The sequence below is a fragment of the Pan troglodytes genome, chromosome 10 (assembly GCF_028858775.2).
Source record: "Pan troglodytes isolate AG18354 chromosome 10, NHGRI_mPanTro3-v2.0_pri, whole genome shotgun sequence".
NCBI classification, from domain to species: Eukaryota; Metazoa; Chordata; class Mammalia; order Primates; family Hominidae; genus Pan; species Pan troglodytes.
The window spans coordinates 39,525,930-39,541,667 of NC_072408.2; the positions used below are offsets into that span (position 1 = coordinate 39,525,930).

Consider the following 15,738-nt stretch of genomic DNA (forward strand, 5'->3'; position numbering starts at 1 on the left):
ATTCCAGCTGCCAGGCACCGCCCTCTCTCCACCCACTAGAACGCCACCCGGGTTCTCCTTCATCCCCAACGCTCCTCACCTAGCCCCTGTCCTGAGGGTGCCCCTAACCCTGGAGCCAGCTTTAAAGGGGCAGGCCCCTTCTCCTGCCCCAGCCCCAGCCCCACCCACCGGGCCCCCATTCTCCGTCTTCCAGGTCCAGCGCTCCCTCACAGAACTCCCCCGCACCTTGTCTCGCTCGCTCCGCCCCTCCTTCCCAGCCACAGCTAGAGGTCCCGGGCGCACCTGCAGAGCCGGAGGCTTGCTGGGGGCATGCGCTCCATGAAGGCTCTGCAGAAGGCCCTGAGCCGGGCTGGCAGTCACTGCGGGCGAGGAGGCTGGGGTCACCCGAGCCGGAGCCCCCTCCTTGGCGGGGGCGTCCGGCACCACCTCAGTGAGGCCGCGGCGCAGGGCAGAGAGACGCCACACAGCCACCAGCCGCAGCACCAGGATCAGTAAGGCTCCTGGGACAGGGCAGGGGACGGGCTTTCCCCCACTCCCACTGTGGTTCTCGCTAGTTCCCGAGTGCCCTTCCAAGGCAGCGCCGCTCATCTCCCCTCTCCTCGCTCACTAGCCCTCGGTGCCTTTTCCTTTGGATGTGGGGCTTTGGGTGCGCCGCGCTCGGGCGGTAATCTGCCGTCTGCCTAGGAGTGCGTTCGGGCAAGCGGGTCCTGGGGATGGCGCCTGTCCAAGGTGCGCACTTAACCCGGATCACAGATGCGCGCCGAGTGTTGCTTGGCTCACGTGTCTGAGTGCAGGGCCGGCGCACGCCGCCAGTCCTCACCTTCCCTAGTCCTCGTGTGTATTTTAGGAGATGCGTGGGTGTGGAACAGCCTCCTGCCTCCGGTCCAGGTGTACTGGGGTCTGTGTGTTGTGTTTCTGCGTGTTCTCGGCAGGTAATGTGTGATGCGCGTGTATTATTGGTGCGCAGGTACGTGCATAAGTGTTGGGTGTGTGCGTAGCAGTGCTCCCTGAACAGCAGAATGGGGGGGAATTTCCAAACTGGTTGTTGAATGGGGAGAATATTTGTAATAGAGGAAAAGTCTTTAAGACGCAGATTTCCCAAACCAGAGCCAGTCAGAGCCTTTATTTGTGCTGCCCAGGCTCCAGAATCTAAAAGGTTCTCTTCCTTTGGGTGTTTCTTCCACCCAGGATGCCAAACCTTTATCTTCCCCACCGCCTAGGACACACTTGGTGGCTGAGCCTTTTTCTCCGAGACCCAGACGGTGCTGAGCAGGAAATCTTGTCCTCCCCAGAGGGCCAGCATAGACACTGTCCAAAGAGCCCCTGCTCTACTGTAGCAGGAACAGGAAATGGGCCATCTCCCTCGTCGCTGCCATCTCCCTGATGACACTCAGAAACATGGACACCATCAGTAAAGTAGCCAGACTGACACAACACTACCTCACCACTACTCGAGTCTCTGTCGTAAGGGACACCAATAGGTATTATTTATTATTAATGACATTATGCAGTACTTTTATTTCTTTCTTTTTTGAGACGGAGTCTCACTCTGTCACACAGGCTGGAGTGCAGTGGCACCATCTCGACTCACTGCAATCTCCACCTCCTGGGTTCAAGTAATTCTCCTGCCTCAGCCTCTAGAATAGCTGGGATTACCTCGAGTAGCTGGGATTACAGGTGTGCGCCACCACAACCCGCTACTTTTTGTAGTTTTAGTAGAGACAGGGTTTCACCATGTTGGCCCTGCTGGTCTTGAACTCCTGACTTCAGGTGATCCGCCTGCCTCAGCCTCCCAAAGTGCTGCGATTACAGGCATGAGCCACCACGCCCGGCCCTTTTCTCTTTTTCATAGTCATGGTGTCTGCTTATCCATATTACACAGTACTTTCCCATCAGCTTCTTCTCAAAGAGACACAGAACATTTAAAGGATAAGCCCTCTCCCTCCTGTTCTAGTCTCCACCCCAACTTCCCCCCAGGTATTCACCATGGGAGAAATAATGGTGGGATACAGCAAAGGCTGAACTTCCCTCATCTGTCCGCCTTCTGCAGAGTAGGGAACTAGAGGTATCCCTGGTTCCCCACACACACACCTCCTTATCCAGTGGAGTCTGGTGATGGAAGTGTTTTTAGGGGACCTTGTTTCTTCTGCCCAGGGAACCCCCTATCATATCCTCGGACTGGTGCTCCCCAGGCAGAAAGGGTTGAGAGCACTGGAGAGTGATGTGCTCTGGCAGTGTGACACCATGATGGGGTGGGGTTCCTGTGTTTGGGGGAGGAAAGAGAGCAGCAAAGAGGAAATGCGCTGTTATTCAGGTTATTGTTTGTTTAATATTTAGCTATTTAGCTGTATTTATGACTTTTTTTTTTTTTTTTTTTGGAGACAGAGTCTCTTTGCCGCCCAGGCTGGAGTGCAGTGGCGCAATCTCGGCTCACTGCAACCTCTGCCTCAGCTTCCTGAGTAGCTGGGATTACAGGCACCCACCACTACGACTGGCTAATTTTTGTATTTTTAATAGAGATGGGGTTTCACCATGTTGGCCAGGCTGGTCTCAAACTCCTGACCTCAGATAATCCACCTGCCTCGGCCTCCCAAAGTGCTGGGATTATAGGCATGAGCCACCATGCCGGGCCATATTTATGACTTTAAAAGAAACACAAGAGTATCAAGAGGAAAATATCCCAACACGAAGAATGATAAATGTTTGAGATGATGGATATACTAATTACCCTTATCTGATCACTATAATTCTGTGTATTTAAACATTGCTATGCATCCCATAAACATATGTACAATTATGTTTCAATTAAAAAATATACAAATTTAGAGCCAGGCGCAGTGGCTCACACCTGTAATCCCAGCACTGTGGGTGGCCAAGGCAGGGGGATCACTTGAGCTCAGGAGTTCGAAATCAGCTTGGGCAGCATGGCAAAACCCTGTCTCTGCCAAAAAAAAAAAAAATACAGAAATTAACCAGGCATGGTGGCGCATGCCTGTAGTCCCAGCTACTTGGGAGACTGATGTGGGAGGATCACTTGAGCCCTGTAGGTCGAGGCTGTAGTGATCCATGATTGCACCACCACACTCCAGCCTAGGCAACAGAGTGAGACCCTGTCTCAAAAATAAATAAATAAGTTTATTACTTAAAAATTTTAAAAAGAAAGATCCCAGTATTAGAGATAACCAATTAATATTGTGATATATTCATATATATCCTATATATGTATATGTAATTTAACAAAAATGGGATAATAGTCATATTCTTGAACTCATCTTTTTCATTTATGAACAGCTTTTAATATCATCGAATGTGTATGACATTGTCATCTTGTCATTTTAAAAGATTCCATTGTTTGAGGTATCATAGTTTATATAACCAGTCTTCAATTTGGTTACTATATAGTCTTGTACACTTGTTCAATTATTTCATAAATTCCAAGGAAATTTTGCCCCCAGAGATAATTTGATGTCATTAATATCATGTATAGTCTTCTAGAGATATTTTATGCATAAAATACATGCTGATACTACTTAACCTTTTTTTATACAAATGGTATCCTATAAACATTGTTCCTATACCTTGCTTTTTTGGTATCATACTATACACATTGCTGTTGTACATTGCTTGTTTTCCCTCAACATTACATTGGTGATCCATCCATATCTGAGGGATATGCAGTTTTTTTAGGCTTGTGATACATTCAGTGGTATAGCATTATTTCCTGTCTTCTGTTGGCTTCCAGGCAGAGTCCTGCCTTCAAAGTGTTCCTATGTACTTTCCTTCTTGAGTTATCCCTCAGATAGCTTTTTTCCTCCTCTCCCCGCTATAGGCACTAGCTTCATTGTGACAACCGGATTTCCCCAGAAGCAGGAAAACTCTTCTGGTATTCCCTCTTCTGGTACTCCTCCTGACTCCAAACACACACATGCCTAGTCTATGCCAAGCTGTTTGAGTATTATTTTTTAATCCATTGTTTCAATAGATAATATATTCCATATGGTTCAAAATTCAAAATATACAAAAGATAGTGAAAAGTATCCTCCCATCCCTTTTTCCTGGCACCTATGTCATCTCTGTAGAAGGAGATGAATCAATCTGACCTATTTATGTATTTATGTATTTGAGATGGAGTCTCGCTCTGTTGCCCAGGCTGGAGAGCAGTGGCGTAATCTCGGCTCACTGCAACCTCCGCCTCCTGGGTTCAAGCGATTCTCCAGCCTCAGCCTCCTGAGTAGCTGGGATTACAGGTGCGTGCCACCACACCCGGCTAATTCTTGTACTTTTAGTAGAGATGGGGTTTCACCATGTTGGTCAGGCTGGTCTCGAACTCCTTACCTCATGATCCGCCCACCTTAGGCTCCCAAAGTGCTGGGATTACAGGCATGAGCCACCATGCCCAGCCAGTCTTACCTATTTCTACCTAAATGGTCTTCTAGAAATATCCTGTGCCTGAATAAGCAAACACATATATATTTTTCCCTTTTAAACCTGTGCTTCAACCTGAGAAAACTGATATAAGAAAAAAAAGAAAAAACAAATGAAAAAATAAAGCTAGCACTAAAGAACTTACTCATGTAACCAAACACCACCTGTTCCCCAAAAACCTATTGAAATAAAAAATAAATTAAAAAATAAAAATAAATAAAACTGGGCATGGTGGCATACACCTATAGTCCCAGCTACTAGGGAGGCTGAGGCAGAAGGATCACTTGAGCCCAGGAGTTCAAGGCCAGCTTGAGCAATACAGCTAAACCCCATCTCTAAAAACAAACAAACAAACATAAATACTACCACACGCTTCTTTTAGTTAATATTATACTGTTCTACAGCACGCTTCTTTTAGTTAATATTATATCTTAGAGATAATTCCATATCAATTCTTAGAGCACACCCCATTTTCTTTTTTTTACACTGCATAATATTGCATTATATGAATATACCATAATTAATCAGTTCCCTATTGTTGCACATCAAGTTGTTTCTAATCTTACTATTACTAACAGTGTGATGAGGGCCGGGCGCGGTGGCTCACTCCTGTAATCCCAGCACTTTGGGAGGGGGAGGCGGGCGGATCACAAGGTCAGGAGTTCAAGACCAGCCTGGCCAACATGGTGAAACCCCGTCTCTACTAAAAATACAAAAATTAGCTGGGCGTGGTGGCACGTGCCTGTAATCCCAGCTACTTGGGAGGCTGAGGCAGGAGAATCACTTGAACCCAGGAGGCAGAGGCTACAGTGAGCCGAGATCACACCATTGCACTCCAGCCTGGGTGACACAGCAAGACTCCGTCTCAAAAAAAAAAAAAAGAAAGAAAGAAAAAGAAAAAAGAAAAAACAACAATGTGATGAATAATTGTAAATATGTTATTTTTGAGGTGTGTAAGTATACCTGTAGGATAAATCACTGAAAGTCAAATTACTGGGTCAAAGATCTTTGAAGGGTTTTAATCGCAACTAGCTGTCATATTTGGAAATAATCTGATAAAATAACTCTGCTTGGCTGGGTGCGGTGGCTCACGCCTATAATCCCAGCACTCTGGGAGGCTGAGGTGGGAGGATCACTTGAGTCCAGGAGTTTGAGATCAGCCTAGGCAACATAGTGAGACCCCTTTTCTACTTAAAAAAACAATAACTCTTCTAAATATTTTAACATATTAATGGAAATCTTGAAAACTAAGAAGTCTTCAGTACCTGGAATTTTAGGTGTTATAAGCCAGAGAGACTTTGGGACACAGGGACCTTGCTAGCAATACAACTTAGTAATTCTTATTGAAGACCCACTGTGTGCTAGGGACTTTGCTGAGTGCTAGGAAGACAAAGATGTATAAAACACAAAGACCTAACTGTGGAGCAAGGGAGATTCTTCTGTCAGTAAGATGGTGTGTTGTGTCAAACCGGCAGCATAAGCAATATCTGGAGGTTTGGGGAAGCCTTTACAGAGTTGGTGACATTTGATCTGGACTTTGAAGAATGAGCAGGACCATACTAAGCAAAGGTCATTCTATGCAGAAGTTACAGCATAAGCAAAGGCCAGGAAGCCTCACAGTTCCTGGCCCATTTTGGGGAACCATCTATATTGCCTGTTATATCTGGAGTATGGGCATGATGGGGAATAGGAAAGTTAAGTGGGCAGGTTTTATTTATTTTACTTTATTTTTTTTTTAAACAAAGTCTCACTCTGTCACCCAGGCTGGAGTGCAGTGGCACAATCTCGACTGACTATAACCTCCACCTCCCAGGCTCAGGCAATTCTCCTGCCTCAGCTTCCCAAGTAGCTGAGATTACAGAAGCCCACCACCACACCTGGCTAATTTTTGTATTTTTAGTAGAGACGGGGTTTTACCATGTTGGTCAGTCTGGTCTCGAACTCCTGACCTCAGGTGATCTGCCCGCCTTGGCCTCCCAAAGTGCTGGGATTACAGGTGTGAACCACCATGCCCGGCCAATTGGCAGGTTTTAAAGAGCTTTTGATGTCCTACCAAGTTTTTGTTTGTTTGTTTGTTTTGAGATGGAGTTTTGCTCTTTTTGCCCAGGCTGGAGTGTAATGGCGTGATCTCGGCTCACTGCAACCTCTGACTCCTGGGTTCAAGCAATTCTCTTGCCTCAGCTTCTGGAGTAGCTGGGATTACAGGCACATGCCACTATGCCCGGTTAATTTTGTATTTTTTAATAGAGACAGGGTTTCACCATGTTGGCCAGGCTGGTCTCAAACTCCTAACCTCAGGTGATCCCCCTGCCTCAGCCTCCCAAAGTGCTGGGATTACAGGTGTGAGCCACCATGCCCAGCCTACTTCTTATTTCAGGCGCTTATTCTGTAGGCACTGGGGAGCTACCAAACGTTTTTGAGTAGAGAAATTACATTTGAGTTTAGAAAGATCACTGGCACATTTTGACTGGGCGTGGTGGCTCATACCTGTAATCCCAGCACTTTGGGAGACTGAGGCAGGCGGATCACGAGGTAAGGCGTTCGAGACCAGCCTGACTGAAATGATGAAACCCCGTCTCTACTAAAAATACAAAAAAATTAGCCAGGCGTGGTGGTGCACACCTGTAATCCCAGCTACTCAGGAGGCTGAGGCAGGAGAATCGCTTGAACCCAGGAGGCGGAGGTTGCAGTGAACCGAGATCGCGCCATTGCGCTCCAGCCTGGGCGACAGAACCAGACTCCATCTCAAAAAAAAAAAAAAAAAAAAAAAAAGATCACTGGCACATTTTAGAAGGTGGATTGAGGCAACAAGAGCAAAACTCTGTCTCAAAAAAAAAAAAAGATGGATTGAAAGTCAAGAGAGTGTAGTGGCAATTAGGTAATAGGGAATAAGGAGCTGATGATAAACATGATTTATTGAACATTTACTTTGTGTCAGGCAGTTTTTCACAGAATATTATCTTAAGCCTCACATCACCCAGGTGAAGTAGACATTACTACCCTTGTATTACAGATAGGAAGCAAGTTCAGCAATATTAAGCGACCTGCTCAAGATCACACAGCTATTAAGGGGCAAACTCTGGTCTACTACACCATGCTGGCACAGGGAAAGGGAGAAGAGAGGGTGGATTTGAGACATTATGAGGCAGATTCATCCAATGTTGGTGACCAACTAAGCATGGACTTAAGGTGTGGCAACTATCAAAATGATGCCACATTTCCAGCTTGGCACCCAGGTGGGTGGTAATGCTGTTAACCCAGGTGGGAAACAAGAGGAGAAGAAGAGGGAAGGAAGTGAGATGACTCAGGTTTGGACATATTTTTCAGTGCTTGTGGGGAACCTATAGGTGGAAGTGTGAGAAGGGAGCTAAAAATAAAGATCTGAAGGTCAGGAGTAAAAGCTAGAGAAAAGATCTACAACTTCTTAGGACAGACATGAAAGTTAGATTTATAGGGATAGATCAGATGGCTTAAGGAGGAGGCATAGAATGAGGACACTCACCTACTTATAAGCCCATGTTGCAGAAGGAGGAGCAGGTAGCAGTTCTCAGGCCCCACTTTCCTCCCCATTCTCTGCCCCCAAACAGTGATTCATCAGAAACTGGCATGCTGTCCCGCCTGGGTGATTTGCTCTTTTACACTATTGCTGAAGGACAGGAACGAATCCCTATCCACAAGTTCACCACTGTAAGTTGCCCTCTACCTGTTCAGGATCCTAATTCCTTAAGATCTCTGAAAAGTGGGGAAAGGAGGGTATGACAAGTGCAGGGCAGCTAATGGGTTGCTACATGAGGGTGAAGCATACAGATGGATGAGAATCCAGATGTCTAGGCTGACAAGACAAGCCCATCCCTGCCCCAGGGTCAGAAGATTAAACCCTCTGGAAAAAGGACAGGAAACCCTTGTTAGCCTTCAGAGCTACTCCATCCCCTCCTTTCTTATTCTCCAAACCCATTTGTTCCACCTATTGTAGTGGTTGGGGTTCAGCTAATTGGGTATCCAGTGGGAAAGATTATGAGGAGTACATCACTGTCCTTGTAGCTGACCTTTCTGGCCTCTTCTTTCCTCTAAAGGCACTAAAGGCCACTGGACTGCAGACATCAGATCCTCGGCTCCGAGACTGCATGAGCGAGATGCACCGCGTGGTCCAAGAGTCCAGTAGTGGTGGCCTCTTGGACCGAGATCTCTTCCGAAAGTGAGGGCCCCAGAAACAAGGGCACTGCTCTCTGAAAACTGTCCTGTGGACATAGACTCTCAGAGCAGGGAGGAATTTGGGAATTGTATAGTTCAATTCCTCATTTTATTACTTATTACATAAGTTATACATGAATACTCATCATAAGAGTTCAAACAATATAGAAATACATGTTCTCCTTTCCCTCCCTACTCAATCCCTGTCCTCTTTTCCCAGAAGTAAATATTAGCAGATTAGTGGGTATCTTCTAGATAATGTCCTATGTACTGACATACATACATGAATATATATATACTTTTATGATTTAGGATTTTTTAAATATCAAGGTAACATACATACATATTATTCTGGTATTTATTTTTTTTCTCATATCCCAAGACATAGTGTCTTTCCACATCATTAAAACCCCTCATTTTAGAGGTACGGAAACTAAGACCTAGAAAGGTAAACTGATTTGCCAAAGGTAACAGAGCTGTTGATCCCAAACCTGAAGACCACTCAACCTTCTTTATTCCCAATTTCCGTGGCTCCAGAGTGAGTCCCAGCTGCATTTCTCTAGCCCCCTAATCCAATCGTGTCTGGGATCCAGGTGTGTGAGCAGCAACATTGTGCTCCTGACCCAGGCATTCCGAAAGAAGTTTGTCATTCCTGATTTTGAGGAGTTCACGGGCCATGTGGATCGAATCTTTGAGGATGTCAAAGAGCTCACTGGAGGCAAAGTGAGAGTCAGGGGACTAAGGGAGGGGTCAGGGACCTGGGCCAGATTTTTTTTTTTTTTTTTTCTGAGACAGAGTTTTGCTCTGTCACCCGGGCTGGAGTGCAATGGTGCAATCTCAGCTCACTGCAACCTCCACCTCCCGGGTTCAAGCGATTCTCCTGTCTCAGCCTCCCGAGTAGCTGGCATACACCACCATGCCCGACTAATTTTTGTATTTTTAGTAGAGATGGGGTTTTGCCATATTGGCCAGGCTGGTCTTGAACTCCTGATCTCAAGTGATCCACCCACCTCGGCCTCCCAAAGTGCTGGGATTACAGGCATGAGCCACCACACCTAGATATACCTCGCTTCTCAGAGATTTCCTGGGGCTGGGAATCCTATGAATGAGAGATGAGAAGCAGAACTTCTGTAAATGGTGACATGGCTTCATGTGTTTCTATACGCGATTCCTAGAGCAGGTGAGGGAATCAAGATCGAATAGAGCCTTCAAAGGGATTTATAGGGTAACTGAGCCTAAGAACCAAAAGGGGAAGGTTGTCTCAGAATTCTCCTTTTTTAACTTCCATTGGCTTTACTGCTATCTCTACAGGATTGCGAATACACAAAGATATGGCCTTCTAGGACTTAAGGCTCGGGCATTTCTGGGAGCAACAGGCAGGAGGGAACCCCTCTGCCCTATAGAAGACAGAATTTTAGCTTTTATCTAAAAGATTCTCTTGACCCTCAACCTCAACTCTGTTCCTCTTCTCCACATCCATCTCCCTTTTCTCTACCCACTCATGTCCAGGTGGCAGCCTACATCCCTCAGCTGGCCAAGTCAAACCCAGACCTGTGGGGTGTCTCCCTGTGCACTGTGGATGGTCAACGGTGAGATGCTGGGCAAGAGGAAGGGGAGGCAGGGCACAGGTGCCGAACACAGGCCAACCCCTTTCATGGCATCTGTCTGCCTCCAGGCACTCTGTGGGCCACACAAAGATCCCCTTCTGCCTGCAGTCCTGTGTGAAGCCCCTCACCTATGCCATCTCCATAAGCACCCTAGGCACTGACTACGTGCACAAGTTTGTGGGCAAAGAGCCAAGTGGCCTGCGCTACAACAAGCTCTCCCTCAATGAGGAAGGTGAGCACTACCAAGGCTCAGACCGTACTTACAGCTGTCCCCTTCTCCTTATCCCCACCCCATCTCCCAGCCTTTTTTGTTTCTCTGCCCTTCCTGATTAGCCCTGTCATGCCTTTCTCCCTAGCAGTCTTTCTTGTCTAACCCACAAAGTGAGCGGGCTGTCAGGGAGGCTTTGTTCAGTGGCTAAGACTCTTGGTGGTTTGTATTTCCCCAGGAATCCCCCATAACCCCATGGTCAATGCTGGTGCCATTGTTGTCAGCTCCCTGATCAAGGTCAGTGCCACCTTAACCTTCTGATAGGTATCATCCTCTAAGCTCCTGTGTTCCTGTATCCCTCATATTTGTTCAGCTCTCCAGGGAGACTGGTGGGGCTCTGATTCCTTTGAGGGTCCCCAGAAGGCACATGAGGCACAGCAGGGACCCACATGTTATGCTGACAATGTCAGTATAAGAGACTGCACCACCTCCGTCATCCCCACTCAGTACTGTTCCCTGCCCCCACCTATGAGTCTAGAGCCTAGAGCTTTCTGACCCTTAGAGAAGTGAGCAGGTCCTGACCCCTGCCTAGGACCAAGGGCCAAATGCCAGAGACAAGGGGAGGACAGCACTATTGGGCACTGATTGGCCACTTCTGGGTGTGGGACACCTGCAGGCAAGGGTGAATGGCCAGGCCAGGGCAGTTATTCACGTCACCTGGAACTGTGAGTTGGCCTTGAACAGGGTGTCAGACTAGCCCATCAGCTGTAGGTCTCCCAGGGCTTGAGCAAGAACCTGGGAGCAGCTGGGCAGCAACACCCTGGAGCCAATCACAGCCCCTCCTGGGGAAGGTGGTGTTAGGAATCCTCCCCTCAGGGACTCAGGTATCAGAGTCCCTGTGGTATTGACTCTGTAGTTGACACATGAGTAAGCAATGAGTCTGGGTGAGAAAACGAGGCTGAGTCTCTCCCCTTGTTCTGTGATGGCTCCATCTACAAACCTGTATCTGGGACCTGCCTCATCCCATTCCCATCTAAGTAGGACCTTTTTTAAAAAATATAGAGGCGAGGCGCGGTGGCTCACGCCTGTAATCCCAACACTTTGGGAGGCCGAGGTGGGCAAATCACAAGGTCAGGAGATCGAGACCATCCTGGCTAGCACGGTGAAACCCCGTCTCTACTAAAAATACAAAAAATTAGCCAGGCTTGGTGGTGGGCACCTGTGGTCCCAGCTGCTCGGGAGGCTAAGGCAGGAGAATGGTATGAACCTGGGAGGCGGAGCTTGCAGTTGAGCCGAGATCCTGCCACTGCACTCCAGCCTGGGCAACAGAGCAAAACTCCATCTCAAAAAAAAAAAAAAAAAAAAAAAAAATTGAGGCAGGGTCTCTCCTATGTTGCCTAGGCTGGTCTCAAACCCCTGGTCTCAAGCGATCCTCCTGCCTCAGCCCCCCAAATTGCTGAGATTACAGGCATGAACCATCATGCTGGCCAATGGGATAGAGTAAAGCTCCAGCATGGGGTGTAAGGAATGGGGATGGAGATCAGGGATTGGGTGGGGCTAGGAGACAGGATTCGAGTCAGGAAAATGAACGTGGGAGTCAGGGATGAGGGTTTGGATTGAGAATGGAAGTGGGATGGCCCAGCAAGCTGGCTCATGCCTGTAATCCGAGCTACTTGGAGGCTGAAGTGGGAGGATCGCTTGAGCCTGGGAGGTCAAAGCTGCAGTGAGCCATGATCGTGCCACTGCACTCCAGCCTGGGTGACAAGGGTGACAAAGCAAGACTGTCTCAAAAAAAAGAAAGAGAAAGAGAGGAGCCAATGGAAGTGCGGTGTTTTCAGAAGGATAAAAAAAGGGCCATTATAAAATTGAACACATTTGCAGCAGCAGGACCAGACTAACACTAGAACTCCACTAGATCCTTCTGACCCTTCCCTCTGTCATCCTCCTACACTTAGAATGCTGACATCTCTCTCTTTCTCTGCAGATGGACTGTAACAAAGCAGAGAAGTTTGATTTTGTAAGTTCCCTTGCTACTTAGCCCCTGGCTGCATTTCTCCATGGCATGCTGTCCTCTCCAGCTGCCCCAGTGGCTCTCTAACCCCACTACCAGGTGCACCAGCCCATACTAGAAGCCTTATTTCCAGAAATGTGGAAATCTGCTGGCCTCAGAGAGGAAAGCCTCTTGACAAGACCTGAGTTCAGAAGGGCTAGTCAACCTGTGAGGTATTAATAGAGCTTCTTAACCAAGTGGAGCCTCAATGTCCCTTTTTCTCTTCCAGGTGTTGCAGTATCTCAACAAAATGGCTGGGAATGAATACATGGGTTTCAGCAATGCCACGTAAGTTCCTACTCAGAGGACTGACTGAAAGCATTGTGGTGTATGTGTGTGTACTTAGGATGGGGACAAGAGGAATGGGGGAGAGAGAATCTTAGGAGGAAGAAATCCCAGGGGAACTTTGGCCCTCCAGCTTCCTCTGAGTCCCTTCATAAACATTTGTTTATCTTGTAAAATAATTTGTTCCATTTCTAATTAGTACATAATGAGAGAGGCAGTGTGATGGTTTGTGCCTAAGCCCTTTCTTGCCAAGACTTTCAAAGCCAAAAACTTCACCAGTTTTCCTAGATGACTAGACAGTTTGGGGTGTTTGGTTTGGGTTTACTTTATAACAAAACTATGCTGAGTGTTTGCTCAGGTTCAGAAATTTCCTCTAATATTACTGTGAGAAGTTATAAAGGGGTTCATTTAGTTTGTGGTGTGATGTAGTTCTGTCTCTCCAGGGAAGGTAATTTTCCCCCTTCTCCCAACACCCACTCCTCCAACTTCAAGTACTAAATTGGGTGTTTGCTTCAGATTCCAGTCAGAGAAGGAAACAGGGGATCGGAATTATGCCATCGGCTATTATCTCAAGGAAAAGAAGGTAACCAGAAGAGGCCGGAAGAGAAAGTCCCTGGGAATTCTGCTGCTAGTGGAAGGGCAGTAGGGGTTGGGGGCTTCAGCTGAGACCCTGACAGTGTGAAAGGGCTGATGTCCTGAAGAGAAATGCTCTCCCCTCTCTTCCTTGCAGTGCTTTCCTAAGGGGGTGGACATGATGGCTGCCCTTGATCTCTACTTCCAGGTAAGAAAACATTGCTCAGGGCCGAGGGAACAGGACAGACTGTCCTTGCCCTTGCCCTACACCTGAGGGTCCCATGTGCAGGTTCACGTCACATCTTCACCTATTCTTTGTTTTCATAGCTGTGCTCTGTGGAGGTCACTTGTGAATCAGGCAGTGTCATGGCAGCCACCCTCGCCAATGGTGGGATCTGCCCCATCACAGGCGAGAGTGTGCTGAGTGCTGAAGCAGTGCGCAACACCCTCAGCCTCATGCATTCCTGCGGCATGTATGACTTCTCTGGCCAGTTTGCCTTCCACGTGAGTTTCTGGCTCTGCTATCCATCTGTCATGAGCCCAGTGCTAAGAAGAGAGAACACTGACTCTCTCAAGATAGAGGTGGAAGCTTGTTCCTGCCTCTCATTCACTAACTTCCAGGAAGGCAATTAGGTTGAGACTCCTTAGACGAGTTTCTCAAAAACACCAAGTTCCTCGAATATATAAAGAGATGTCTTTGGGAGGCCGAGGCAGGTGGATCACCTGAGGTCAGGAGTTCGAGACCAGCCTGACCTACATGGTGAAACCCCATCTCTACTAAATACAAAAAATTAGCCGGGGGTGGTGGTGTGCACCTGTAATCCCAGCTACTTGGGAGGCTGAGGCAGGAGAAGTGCTTGAACCTGGGAGGCAGAGGTTGCACTGAGCCGAGATTGTGCCATTACACTGTAGCCTGGGCAACAAGAGCAAAACTCCATCTCAAAAAAAAAAGAAAAAGAAAAAGAAAAAAAAACCAACCAGAGGTGTTGCAGCTCCTGAATTGTGCTTCACATTGCTGGCTCTTCTCCTTGGGGTCTCAGCTTAGATGTCATTTCCAAAGAAAGACTTTTCTGACCACTCTATCTCACGTGGCCCCCCTCTACCTCTATTTACAGCACCCTACTTCTCACTATTTATCACAATTACTTTAAAAAATTACGTGTCTATTTATTTACCTGTTTATTACCTATCTCCTAACACCAGAATGGAAGTTCCTAGTTCTAGCACAGCATCTAGCACAGAATGCTGTATTTCAAAAAATATTTTCTAGCTGAATCAATGAATTTAAGAGAAGGAAAGGACAGGAGTAATAAAAGAAGCTAATTAACAAGCCAAAAGGTTGAGGTGGATTGTGGTCATGCAGTCATTTGTAAACTTGTTAAGAGTACAGCCTAACTTGTTTATTTTCTGATTTGGGGCACACCCACTTTATCCTCAGCTTCAGTTCTGTTCCCCAGGTGGGCCTGCCAGCCAAGTCAGCTGTATCAGGAGCCATCCTCCTGGTGGTACCCAATGTCATGGGAATGATGTGCCTGTCACCCCCATTGGACAAGCTGGGGAACAGCCATAGGGGGACCAGCTTCTGCCAGGTGAGATGCTTTGCATGTAGTACTTACTATTTTTGAAGCAATAAATTTGTTTAATGGTACCACTTTTACTATAATAAAGCAATTTTGAGCTCCTACTAAGTGTAAGGAGTAAATAAACAATATATTTGGCTTACAATTCTAGAAGTTGGTGTCTCTCTTCAATTTCCACAACTATGACAACCTGAGGCACTGTGCTCGGAAGTTAGACCCACGGCGTGAAGGGGCAGAAGTTCGGGTAAGGAAAACTCCAGGTGACTTGTAAGAATATTTCAAAGGCCAGGTGCGGTGGCTCACGCCTGTAATCCCTGCACTTTGAGAGGCCAAGGCGGGCGGATCACGAGGTCAGGAGATCAAGACCGTCCTGGCTAACACGGTGAAACCTGGTCTCTATTGAAAATACAAAAAATTAGCCAGACGTGGTGGCACGCGCCTGTGGTCCCAGCTACTTGGGAGGCTGAGGCAGGAGAATCGCTTGAAACCGGGAGGCAGAGGTTGCAGTGAGCCAAGACCGCGCGCCACTACACTTCAGCCTGAACGACAGAGCGAGACTCCGTCTCAAAAAAAAAAAAAAAAAAAGAATATTTCAGAGTAGCATATTCCATAACACTTCAGCAATACCCTTGGACTAAGCATCCATGGAGGAGGGTCACAGGGCACAGCTGGCACAGGTGAGTTCAATTAATGTCATGTGGGTATGATTTGTGTTCCAGAACAAGACTGTGGTCAACCTGTTATTTGCTGCCTATAGTGGCGATGTCTCAGCTCTTCGAAGGTAATGCTACTGTGACCAAATATACACAATAAAATACT

General features: G+C 47.2%; 1 protein-coding gene across 9 annotated transcripts in view; it reads left to right on the forward strand.

The window, feature by feature from the left end:
* The window catches only part of GLS2 (glutaminase 2), a 17,439-nt gene continuing 1,701 nt past the window's right edge, over positions 1-15,738 (forward strand). Inside the window, exons 1-15 of one of the 9 annotated variants that reach the window (XM_509148.9) lie at positions 1-491; positions 8,013-8,112; positions 8,499-8,620; positions 9,210-9,339; positions 10,126-10,205; positions 10,292-10,455; positions 10,670-10,728; positions 12,416-12,448; positions 12,711-12,769; positions 13,283-13,349; positions 13,497-13,547; positions 13,667-13,843; positions 14,797-14,928; positions 15,071-15,163; positions 15,639-15,700. In XM_509148.9, coding sequence (XP_509148.2) covers positions 310-491; positions 8,013-8,112; positions 8,499-8,620; positions 9,210-9,339; positions 10,126-10,205; positions 10,292-10,455; positions 10,670-10,728; positions 12,416-12,448; positions 12,711-12,769; positions 13,283-13,349; positions 13,497-13,547; positions 13,667-13,843; positions 14,797-14,928; positions 15,071-15,163; positions 15,639-15,700 — 1,511 coding nt within the window. In that variant the 5' untranslated portion in view covers positions 1-309. Of the gene's footprint in view, positions 492-679; positions 933-1,295; positions 1,482-5,302; positions 5,375-8,012; positions 8,113-8,498; positions 8,621-9,209; positions 9,340-10,125; positions 10,206-10,291; positions 10,456-10,669; positions 10,729-12,415; positions 12,449-12,710; positions 12,770-13,209; positions 13,350-13,496; positions 13,548-13,666; positions 13,844-14,796; positions 14,929-15,070; positions 15,164-15,638; positions 15,701-15,738 lie in introns of those variants that run through there. The other 8 variants (XM_063786544.1, XM_009425118.5, XM_016923190.4 and 5 more) reach the window with 8 other exon arrangements.